The sequence below is a fragment of the Erithacus rubecula genome (genome assembly GCF_903797595.1).
Source record: "Erithacus rubecula genome assembly, chromosome: 15".
NCBI lineage: Eukaryota > Metazoa > Chordata > Aves > Passeriformes > Muscicapidae > Erithacus > Erithacus rubecula.
Genome location: NC_136667.1, coordinates 9,281,105 through 9,293,232, shown reverse-complemented (window position 1 = coordinate 9,293,232; position 12,128 = coordinate 9,281,105). Strand labels below are relative to the sequence as shown.

Here is a 12,128-nt window from a genome sequence, read left to right as displayed (position 1 = left end):
AAAACTTCAGGAGGGTTAACTGGTCTCATTTTAATCGATTTTGGGCTTATCTCACTGCCTCTCCAGGTAATAATGTAAATTTCCTGTAGATGGTTTGGAAATACATGCTAAACACACTTTGACTGACAAAAGTTCTCTAGCCATAAAATCCATCACAAGCAGTTTGAACTATATACCCTGAAAAAAAAGTAGGATTTTGTCCAAATCACACTCAATTTCAAATTCACATCCATAATCTATATGTTGCTATAAAATTTGGACAGAACAGGTGCTTTTGCACTGAGAAAGGCAGATTCATGCCTTCAGAAACATCTTGCTAACTTGGATAAGCATCACCAAATTGTTTCAAGAGGGGAAAAAATGCACAAAACAGAAATCGTCATTTCCAAAACAAATCATTAGACTTCAACTGAAGCTGAGTAATTTTTAAGATCTGAAACTATTCAAAAAAAGCTTTTATTTTTAATTGTCTCATTTTCTGGTTGATCCCAATCTAAATCTTAAAACCTTTTTGAAACTACATCTAAAACAAAAGATCAGCAAGTCACATCATGATATTCTGGGATATAGAATTCGTTTCTGGGATGCACAGAACAGTAGGATAATGGTTCTGTAGAGGAAGTAGGTCTGAGCTGGCCAAGGCATTCAATATAAATATATAAAAACTATCATTAGTCATGAGAATCACTCTGCTGACATGGCTGAAATAGGAAAAGAAATAGGATTAGCTGGCACATTATGATCATGACCCTTTTTCTCCTTAGCTCTGTTTTCTATTCATCAAGAAGTCATAAGCAAATATGCACAAAAAAGCAATGTTTTAAAAAACAAATTCAGAGTTGGATAGAAGGTATTACACAGAATGTTTGCTCATTCAGCATTTCCTAAGGTCCAAATGGTTTTCTCATATTCCACAACAGTAGTGAAGCCACTCTGAAGATGCTATTTGACCACTGCACAAACACTTCAGACAAAGATGGGTGAGTACATTAAACTTGCAAGACAATTTAGAATCCCCCTAACAGTTTTGATTCAATCCAGGGTTAGAGTTGGGGTCAGTCCTTTGCAAATCAATAGACACTAATTAGCTCTCATCTAACTGCTGGAAAAAAAAAAGAATGCATGAACTTGAGTTTTCTGAACAGCAGACTTCATTAGAATTCAAATTTGGTGACACAAGTGGTAAAGTCTAAAAAGACAAAACCTCAGTAACTGATAAAAATCAGTGTTTCATCATTCTCCCCGGTAGAAAGACTATAAAAAGTTCACCACCTGAAAAAACTTACCCATTACTACTTCTCCCCCAAGCCATCTTCCCCCATGCAGATCTCCCACAGCAGAAAAACACAGATTACAATGGCAACTACCAAAAAGTTTTAGGGAATTTAGCATGCACAGCAGAGCACAAAGACAAATCAAGATGTGTGTCATGATGCAGCAACCCTGTGATCCACAAGACCTGATCCATGTTCAGTAAGAGGGCTGCAGCACCTCTATCAGACTGAGATCTCTAAATGAAAATGAGACAGGGTAATCAGGGGAGGCAGCAACCCCTGAAACACACTGCTGCACATCTCTGAAAAAAGCTAGCAGCTGTGAGATACTGATTACAGCACGTTTTACACACCTCACTGGGAGAAATCAACAGACAGCAGCATTTCTAGTAAAGACAGGTCTTTCTCTCATCACTCAAATAAGCAGTCAGAGTGTGGGGTCAGGTAGGCAAGAACTGGGCATATGCTGTGCTGCACTAGTATGGACTATACCTATTATAACTACCCAAAGGGCATAGGAGACAAAAAGTCTTTCTAGTATTAAATTTCTTTTTTCTCCAACAGCTTTGCTTACTTCAGGTAAAGAGCTGAAAGTTCCTCCTTAGCCAAGTGATAGATTGGCTTACTGTAGAGGTGTGACACATGTTCTCCCAGGTCCATCCGTGGGAATGAACATTTTACAGCAAGGACAGCAAATCTGTAATTGCCAATTTTAATTCATCTTTCAGTAAGATCAAAAGTAGGCTGGATTTTGGGGGGGATTTTTTTTTTTTTTGGCTGTTTTTTTGGTTTGGGGTTTGTCTCTTTTAGGAAGTGGAAGAAGTGACCAATAAATCAAAGAAGGAGCTGTTAGCCTAAATTCTCCAAGTTTTTTACTGGAAATAGCCTTGCAGAACCTCTGAGACAGAGGCAAATTTTACTACCCTTGTAGAAGAGATAGCAAAACTGTGCTACCAAAAGGACAAATCAACTTACTCCAAATCATGCTATGAGCCACCAGAGGACTCCACCATTTCCCAAGTTCAGTCCCATTACCAGATAGGCCAGGCTCAAATGCTTGATGTTTGCACTTGGCAAAACCACCCATGGTTAAATCAGCAAGCACCATTACATACATCAGCCCAGGAGAAAGTCGTGTGAAAATAATGAAGTATACACAAAATGAGTGACTATGCACAGACTACATACCACCATCAGACACTAGCTATCTCTTACCCAGAGATAGCTAAAAACAGCCATTTAAAGACAATGCATTTACCAAGAAAGTCTCAAGCTATTCAAGTGCCCATACCCCTGCATCTTTTTTTAATTCTTGACCAGAATTTCAAACATTACATTTGAATAAACTCCAGCAAACACCAGCCCAAAACAGGGGCAGGACCAAGCACTCAAAGCCAATCACTTACGTTGTAAGTGGACTGAAAGCAAACATGTAAATTGCACTTGAAACAAACCATGCAAAAAAACTTTTAGCACATCTGAAACATTTAAACAGTCTGGCAAAATAATGACATCAAGTGACCAGATAGGTTGCTACATCCCAGCAGAAGAATGCTCACCTGGGTTATTATCCATTCCAAGAGAGCAATTCACCCTTCTACAAGTGCCTGGGCAAGTTACCCACAGCACTGTGTCTGCAGATTGATCCTCATGCAATAAGGGCTTCTGTGCCCCCTGTGTGGTGTTTGTGTCAGGGCTGCACATTGCTATTTTAGAAACAGTCAAGATGACAAAACAGATCCAGAGCCTCAGACACAATGGCAAGGATATGCAGGTATGACTGCCCAGTGGATTCACTGGCATAACTCATTCCTTGCCCAGTGGATTCACTGACATAACTCATTCCTACATTCACTCTTTCTCTTTACACAGAAACTCTATCACATGCTTCTCTCTTGCTCTGTGCACATAAGATAGTTTCACCACTAACAGTTACATCTTCGTGAGATCATCTGAAAGGGCACTCACTGCCTTTGAATATTTCACACCTTGCTGTGCACTAATAAAATGAACTCTGCATTCTGTATCTGGTGATACAGAAATATCTCCAAACTTGCCATGAGAGTGAGGCTGGAGTGGGCACTGTGAGGCTGTGTGGTAGTTATTAGTGTCCAGCTGCAATGACTACAGACAGAAACAGGAGAGTCTGCTCTGGAGTCTCCATCAGATGACTACACATAAAAATTCAAAGATGATTTCAAATTTGAAGTTTCAAAGGCATCTGACATTCTGAATATCAACAATAATATAAAGCAGGTGATAAAACAGATAGAACCCTCTAGCTCTGACAGGAAATATAATGCATACATATTTAGAAAAAAAAAAATCTCTATGGGTGAAACTTGGAAATTGCTTCACTGCAGTGATCATCACAGCTTCAGAGAAAGTAGTTTAATCTAGATCAATAATTTCTAAATTTTTGGGTTTAGATCACCATGCTGTTTCAGTGGAAGTACAAGCCTTCATATAACAAAAGTCCTGACAATAGGCACAGAGTTTTTAAGCTGCCTTATGAGTTTCCTCAGAAAAGAGGTCATGGCCTTCCAGTGATCTCTGCTCTCCAGCAGTACAGAAAGTACAGCTTTCAGGTTGTGACTTAAATGCCCAATACCAATTCACATAACAACTTTCTCACAATAAATGAGCACAGGTTTTCATTTATATGGGTTGGCTTGGTTTGAAATGAACTAGGAAAACACACTGTTGCTGTTTCAAAAATAACATATTCTAAAACATTTTAAGGATGCCGAGCTAAATCAAAATTAGCATTCTAAAACTGGTAATGACAAAGTATATACTTTAAAAGGAAAATGTAAAATCGATAGTTTGTGACAATAAAGAAGGACTGGAAACACAACAGCTCTCTCATTTCACACCTTCTTGCATAACAGTCCTGCACTGGCAGTAGGATGGCCTCCCACCTCCCAGACTGAACACAGCAAACCCAGAGGAAAGAAACCCACTGTTTTCTGCAGCTCTTGGACAAGCTCCCAAATCAGCCTTCAACAAAACTGTGGGACTTTTTTTGTTGTTAAAAGCTTCTATCACAGGCTAGTTTCCCATCATGGCATCTCCATTTCCTCTCAGAGATAAACTACAGCTGTTGTACATTTCATGGGAAGGTGTAGTTATCAGTAGCTTTCCAACCCATCCTAACAGCCCCATGGGTCATCCAAAATGAACTGTCCAAATTACTCCATCCAAAACTGAATAATTTCATATCTGCATCTGCACAAAATCTTTCCAAAGTTAAACAGGTAAATGGAACTCTTTACCATGCTTTATTCTTTTTTCATTTGGTGAAATCAGTTTCTCAAAAAAGTGTCCATCCATGCAAGATATTATTTCCATCTGTATTGTGTGAGTTAAATGGAACCCTCACATCTAGACACACAATGTACATCAATGTTGTGTATGCAGCAGAGGAGAGAGAGTAAACTTATTCTGAAATTAATTTAAGAAATAATAAAACAGTTTGAAAGTGGCATGGTTCCTCCTGCTAACACTGAGATCACATTAAGTTTAATGACAAATCATCTGCTCTGCCATGAAGTGGAAACAAATATAAGCTGGAATACACCTTTCATGTTTCAACCTAGACCAAACAATGCAAAAGCTTTGACCCCTAAACTGAAGCCAGCTGCTATTCTTGGTCAAACAGCAGTTACACACAATACTTGAGCACATTTTGCAGCAAAAAAAGGCATTTTCAGTGATCTGTAATGAACAGAGTTGTGTAGAAAGCACATTTCCAGGTGTTTTACCACAGAACACCAGAGTATATTCCACATTGGGAAAGTTCAGGCATCTCCCCTGTGCTTGCTGCTCCCACAAATCCACCAGAACACGGCCCAGACTTGGCAATGCTCTCAGCAATACATGCTGATGCTTTTGGCAGAAGGGAGCTGACCACTTGCAGCATCAGTGTCCTTTGCCAGCTGGCCAAAGAGCACACAGATGCAAGGGAAGCAAATTATCTGCCCACTGGCAAAAAAGAAATGCTGAAGAGCACCTAAAGAAAACGTGTGCCTGTGCAGGTGCTCGGGTGGGAGTGAGCATACACACCCCACACCTGTGCTCAGGAAAGGGAGCACTCAGTTAAACTGGGAAAACTGTCTGCCAGTCCTGAGCTATCATTTTCTGCAACACTCTCACAACAATGAACATGCACTTTTCCCATTACAATCTTCCAAGTTGAATTTTAAGATTAAACACAAAGACTGCAAGGATGCTAAAGTAAATTTTTATAAGTCTGAAATCAGAATCCCTCAAGAAAGTGCTCACACAACCACCTACAGGATTTTAGCAACCTAAGGTTAGCATATCTTTGCATCTTCCCTTTTTATTTTTGCCTCTTGAAAAATGAATGCTCATATATTAAAAAAAAAAAAACAACAACCCACTACACATCTATACTTGGAAAATACAAAAAGCTTATAAAAAACTCAAATAAATTAATAGGACAAGAATTTGCAGCTGATAGGTTTGGTTTAGCTGAGAGATGGAATCTGTCTGTAGATTAATTAGATTCTACAATCACAGCCCCTTTTCACTTGCACACATCCCATTACATGACCAACAGATTTTAATGAAAACTATGCTTTTCATTAAAAAAATGCTTGATTTTGAGAAATTCAAGGAAGGCAAGACGTAAGATTTAGTATACTTTTCTAAATATTTATTGAAAATTGTACATAAGGCAAGTGCACATTTGTTGGCTGTAAAGGTGTACAACAGCAATTTTTTGCAATGACAGTGCAGAGAGGGAATATGAGATCTGTGTGCTAATGAGCTGACACTGCAGAGGCTGGAGCAGTGTTAGTATAGTGCACTACAAGTGCAGAGCAGAATGACAGACGTGGGTTATTTCCAGGGAATGTGATCTACAGAACTATACTCACAATTCAACATTAACACAAACATCCTTCACCAGATTATGAGAAATGCATGGAAGTTATTGCTTCAGTGACAAATTTATATATGTGAGTTGTTATATTCATATTATTCTGAAAAGCTAGCTCACTCTCTACATGAGCATTTTTAAAGAAAATATAACTTGATTTTGATTTTATACATTCATAGGTCAAGTTAGCTTTCTTTCTCTTCCTACTGACAGCAAAAACTTGCATATTTCAAGAAATGCAATAATTTCCCTAGAGCCAACTGATAAACTTCAATTCACCTTTAAATACACTTGAATTTTCATCTGTGTTTGCATTTCTTCTCTGTTAAGATATCATACAGCTAAATAAATAAGTGGGCAGATAAATAGAGAGGGGATAAATACTGTATGAATGTGTGTAAAATATACAGAAAGAGGCTTGGTGCTAGCAGTGAAGCAGGGAATACATGTACATAAATCAGATTATGCATCATTTAACTAAAAAAGGAATGAGAAGGAGGGGCTTAGGGCAGGAATTTTCTTTTGCTTCTAAACAAATTTGTTCCTAGGTTGGGATATTGCCAAATCTGCCGTAGCAGAGGTGGGTTATTTTTCTCAGGCTCATGAGAATACTTCAGAAGAGGTTTTTTTTCTCCTCTGGAATGCACCAGATTGCATCAAGCGGGATGTGCAGCTGCACAGTAAGAACATAAGTCTTTTTGAGCAGAGCCCCCCTCAATCCCTGCACACAGGAATGCTTACTACAGTCACTATCACACAAATCAATGCAAAAGAGAATAAAGAGTATTATTTTATGGGTACTGACTAGTACAGGCACTAGGCTCAGCCTAACATGCTTCTGTCTTCAATTTCCTCTCAGCTCCTGTACCTATCCCACCACAGTGAAGGCAAAGTCACTGCAGGTTTCTCTCCTATGGAACCCTGCCAATTGCAAATATTGATCAAATGGCTGTGTGACAGCACTGGAGACAATGTATGCTTATCTCCAAGTGAGGTAAAAATGTTGTGGAAAGAATTCCTTCATGGATATGGCAGCAGGATGAAATGGTTTGCCACTCCCATATGAAACAAGGATATGGTTAATGGCTGGAATTTTGGTCAGGTAGTGTGAGGAGCTATTAATTCATCCTAATGCATTGATACACACAAGTGTTGTGACTTTCAAAGATAACTGGTACCTGATTCAAAACAACAACTGTTCTGATGGGTTTTTTAATATTTTGAGCTACTGAATCCTGTGACTGGTGACTTGGACTCACCATATCCTTCTCTTATCAACAGTATTATCAGATGGTTGACACAGTACAGACAAGGTCACCTTTTTGTTTTCTTTTGTCTATTTCTTTTTCACATCTTCTGCTTTTAAATAGGTTATTGTAGGTATATATTCTTTGGTCAACAGTTTCTCCAGAGATTTAAGTTTTTCCGATTTTACTGTATTGGTAATATGGATGTTGGGACATGGAACCCTGTACTACAGAAAATCATTCCACTTTACTAAAATTGCCACAGCTTTTATTAAGCTTTGACAAAAATCATTAGACACCAGATGAGTAGAACACTGACTAAATATACTGACTGCCCATAAACAAGTGGATCACTTCTGTTGGTGAGAGAAGCACTGGCAATAACTTTTTTAAAACAATTAATCGTCCAAGCAGTTCAACATATTTAGCTTAAATCCATATAATTGATATTTAGGAAACAGTGTTTGAGATACAGCGTCTTGAAGGGATTACACTGATTAAGGATTAATAGTCTGATGTTAGTTGTAAGAGCTGTTGAGACTCGATAGGATTAGTAAAATAAGATGCAAAGTAGAGACACGCTTTTATTTATCATTTTTTCCCAACTTTTCCAAATATTTTTATTGTATATTACAAAATTAACTCCCCTGCAAAAGTTTAAAAGGCCCTACTTCAAAGTCCTTTGGAGAGCGTAACACTGCACTACCAAGAAGCAGTCACATGGGGGATATATTAGAATATGAATCCAAAATTTGTCCAAATATTTCCTGACTGTATAATTTTTAACCATCAACTTTCTCAGAATATACAGTGGGACAGGAATGTAAGAACTATCCTATCTCCTGCAAATAAAAAAAAAAAGTTATTAAAAATATAGAATTATTTTGAAGCAAAAAATACTAGTCTTCTGTACTCCAGTATTTCACTATTTCACTACAGTTCTTCCTCTTTGACCATTTTTTACTGTGAGTATAAACCTGCAAACTGTGAAAGGAAACCTGCTCATAACGAAAAGTTAGTACATTGCATTCAGTGATCCATTAGATCATGTGCAGACATATATCTCCACACTGCAAAGTGCATTAGTTATCTTGAAAGAGGACTCCTTTCATTTTCAAAGATTTACAATAAAATTTTTATAGAATCAAATTTGGATACATCAGTAAAACAAATATCCAGGAACTACTATTGGTAAAGGAATGCTTTTTAAAATGCAGAACACGCACAAGTCTTTCTGAAAGAGATTTTGCATTTTAACACCACATTAGCAATACTCAAAATTCTATTTTGCATCTTCTGTTAATAAAAGCCCAAATTCTACATGTGCACGGCTTGTGCAGAGCTATTTCTCCTTACGCCAAGTGTTCTGATTCCATTTTCTCTTCCCTCAGCTCTAACAGTATGTGTCAGTTTACAGTCTCCTCAGCTTTTCACAGGACTCTCACTGGAAGAAAACAACTCAGTATTTCAAAGCAGATGAGGAGAGTAAGCCCCTCTAGCCTTCTCCCCTCAAGGTCACTTCTAAACAGTTGTTTCTGGCTTTTCCCTACATGGTATATTATTTGCAAATTATGCCTTTTCACACAGCTAGGCTGTAGCCTCAACAGAAGAGGGATCTTACTTCAGCAGCAATTCACTGATTGAAGCTACACAGCACTGCTATATCAACAACATGGTTGTTTTCCTGAAAAACAAAACTAAGGGGATGAAGTGGTGAGAGAACTTTTCCTAAGGTATTCCATATAATATTCCAAATCTACTTATCCTCCAGTCACTACACACATTTATTGCACTATATATTGTATGGCTCTAGGAACTCCAGGCTACCAGGAAGGAACGCAGGACAGATAACAAATGAATATATTTTTAAAAAGCAGGTATTTACTTACAAGCATTTGTCACTGAAAAACTGTTGGAAGAGTCCAAGTGATCTACGTGATAGTTCAAATGGAAGGGCTTTTCTGTAGTATTTTGGTTTGTGTTGTATAGCTGCACAGCAAATCGAAATGCACTGTGCTCCTGAACAGTGTTCCTCATAAAAAGTCCACCTAGGTGAGGAGAAAAAAAGGAAGAAAGGGAAAAGGTATTTCAGAATTAATTTTGAGGAGAAACAATGGCTGCACACTGCAGGAGAGAATGAACATGAGCAGCCTGAACCTGAGCACATAACTCTGACCGAGTACCTACATGAAACACTTATTCCAAGTCCAAAGTCAGGCTTTTAAAGCCACACACCACATCCAGGTGCCCCCAGAGCAATGAGAGTCGCTTGGAGCTGCAGGTGCACCTTGAAAACCAGGCCACTTCTACACGGATGCTCACACAGAGATTTAAAAGTCTAACTTGGGGAACCGTGGCTCCTAAATCCTGTCCAGACTACCGAAATATCGCCACTGTAGTTATGTGCGGGGACACGGTGGCGTGCGGCGTGGCAAACGTGCGGTTTCACGGTCTGCTGGAGCGGCAGCGCGGCCGAGGGAAATGATGCTCCGAGAGACGGCAGGAACAGCCCCGCTTCACTCGCTGCCCTGAGCCTCACGGCTCGCTCGGCACCGGTTTCGGGCACGTCTCCACAGATTCACGCCGCCACTCTCTCACATAATGCGCTCCACGGGATGCGCTGCTCCAGGGCAGGGTTCCGCAGAGCGCGGACCCGATCCCCGCTGCTCGGAGCGGTGCGGGCAGCCCGGCGCCCCTCGCAGCCGCCCGCCGGCGCAGCCCCGGCACCGCCGCTGCCTCTCGCCCCCCGAAAGGGGAAGGAAGCGGAGCGGGGCTGGCTCCTTCCCCGCAGCGCCCGGGCTCGCCCCCCGCTCCCCTCCACTCAACTTCCCCCGGCTGGCGGGGACGGCGCGGGTCGCGGTGCCGCGGCGGGCGCTTACCTATACTGATGGTGTTGGGGAACCCCGCCAGTGCCTCCCCCAGCAGCCCCGCCAGCAGCAGCAGGAGGGTCCGGGGCGCGCTCTGCCCCATTTTCTTCAGCCCCTGCGGTTCAGCCCCTAAAGCGAAACTGGCGGCACAGGCATGGGCGCAACTGGAGACTCGGAGCGGTGTCAACGGTGGTGGCGATGCTGGCGGAGGTGGTGGGTAGGACGATCCCCCTCCTTTCGTCTCTTTTTTTTTTATCCTTTCCTTCCCCAAATCCCTCTGCTCTCGTCTTCACCCCAGTCTAGCAGGGCTCATTGGCTGCGAGATTGCCTTTCTCCCCCGTCTCCGGCAGCCCCCCCCAACGCAGGGACTTCCCCCAAAGATGGTGGGTAGCGAAGCCGCCGAGGCTGCTCCGCCCGGGCCGGGAGGGGGCTATCGATCAAACTTGGCGTGAGGCGGGCTGGCAGCCGCTCCGCTCGGCTCCGCTCCGCTCGGCTCCGCTCGGCCCGCCCGCCCAGCCCCGGCGGCTCCGGCCGCGGCTCCGCGCTCGGGGCTGCGGTCGGCGGGAGCGCACCGGCCTCACGTGGGGCGGCCCCCGGGCTGCAGCTGCCCCTTTAAAGCTGCATCGGCTCGGGGTGTGTGTCTGTGTGTGTGTGTCTGTGTGTGAGTGTGAGTGCGGTGCGTGCGCCTGTGGGCGGGCGGGGGAGGGAGCGGGGAAGGGAAGGAGGAGCGGGGAGCCGAGCCGGGGCCGGCAGAGGAGGCCGGGGGTGATGGGGCTGTGCTCGGGTCCTGCCCGTGCCCGCGCCCGGGCCCGGGGGGCGGTGCGGGCGCCCCAGGACTTGCGGGCCGGGAGGCAGCGGAGGCGGAGCGGGAGGCCCGGTGATGGCCGGGGCCGGCGGGTGCCGCTGGGCCCCGCCTGGGGGGCGAGGGCTGGGGGGAGACGGGAGCGCAGGGGCTGCCGAGGGAGGGCTGGAAAGGGCCGCAGCAAGGGGTGCCGAGGGACCGTACTCTCCCAAGGGACTGCCGGCCCTGCGCCCGAGTTCTCCCCATCCCTCCTCCGGTGCCAGCGCATCAGCGGGAAGCATCATCCGCCCACAGTGCCGTGAAGTGAAGAAAGACAAGAAGAGTTTAATCCCACACAAGGGAATGTTAGGTCCTTCCCAACCTATTCTAAAGGAAGGAACTCAAATAAAATCTCCGTTTCATCCTTGATGCTAGAAAAAGACACAACGTGTGTCAGCTGATGGGCTGCCACCACAGGGCACAAAGCAGGGCCAGCCTGGTGGTCGCGGGGGAGCAGGAGGATGGGTGGCAGATATCCTGTGTGTCCTGAACACCAGCCCTGGGACGCTCCTGGCATTTGTATCCACAGAGAGCTGCTGTGCATCTGCCTGGGTCAGTTTCTCTGTGGTCTTTCACTCACATCCTTGACACTTCGCTGTAAGGATCATGCAGTGCTTTTTTTTTTATTTTTTTTTTTTTCTCCTGCTTTGGTACTCATAAAAATGTACTAAATAGAGACAGAAAAGTGATACTAGGTGGAGTTGTCTGTCTCATAGGCCCAACAAAGACTGTTCTTCCCTTAATATTTGTATTTCCTCTGATTTCAGAAGTCACTTTACGTCAGTGCTGCTCTGCTTCTTTTTTTAATCTTAATCTTAGAGTGTGGCATTGTTTGGGTTGATGTTTAGATCAGTTAGGGATAATATTGTAAAACAATCAGCCAGTGCCACTGGCTGTAGCATCATGTAAGTCGTCAAGGTGTAAGATTGAAGGTTGCTGCAGATTACTGCACAAATGCTGCTGAGCAACATCAGCGATTCAAACCAATACTTTTGA

The 12,128-nt window shown here is 43.1% G+C and overlaps 1 protein-coding gene across 6 annotated transcripts in view; it reads right to left on the bottom strand.

The window, feature by feature from the left end:
• Window positions 1-10,932, bottom strand: part of GRIA3 (glutamate ionotropic receptor AMPA type subunit 3) — a 144,515-nt gene extending 133,583 nt beyond the window's left edge. For all 6 annotated transcript variants that reach the window (XR_013776029.1, XR_013776030.1, XR_013776031.1 and 3 more), the window contains exons 1-2: window positions 10,304-10,932; window positions 9,314-9,472 (exon numbers count right to left, since the gene is read on the bottom strand). Coding sequence is in view for 3 of the 6 variants with exons in the window: in XM_079318994.1 (XP_079175120.1) it covers window positions 9,314-9,472; window positions 10,304-10,394 (250 nt within the window). In the remaining 3 variants the exon portion in view is untranslated. The remainder of the gene's footprint in view (window positions 1-9,313; window positions 9,473-10,303) is intronic.
• Between the last annotated feature and the right edge of the window lie 1,196 nt (window positions 10,933-12,128).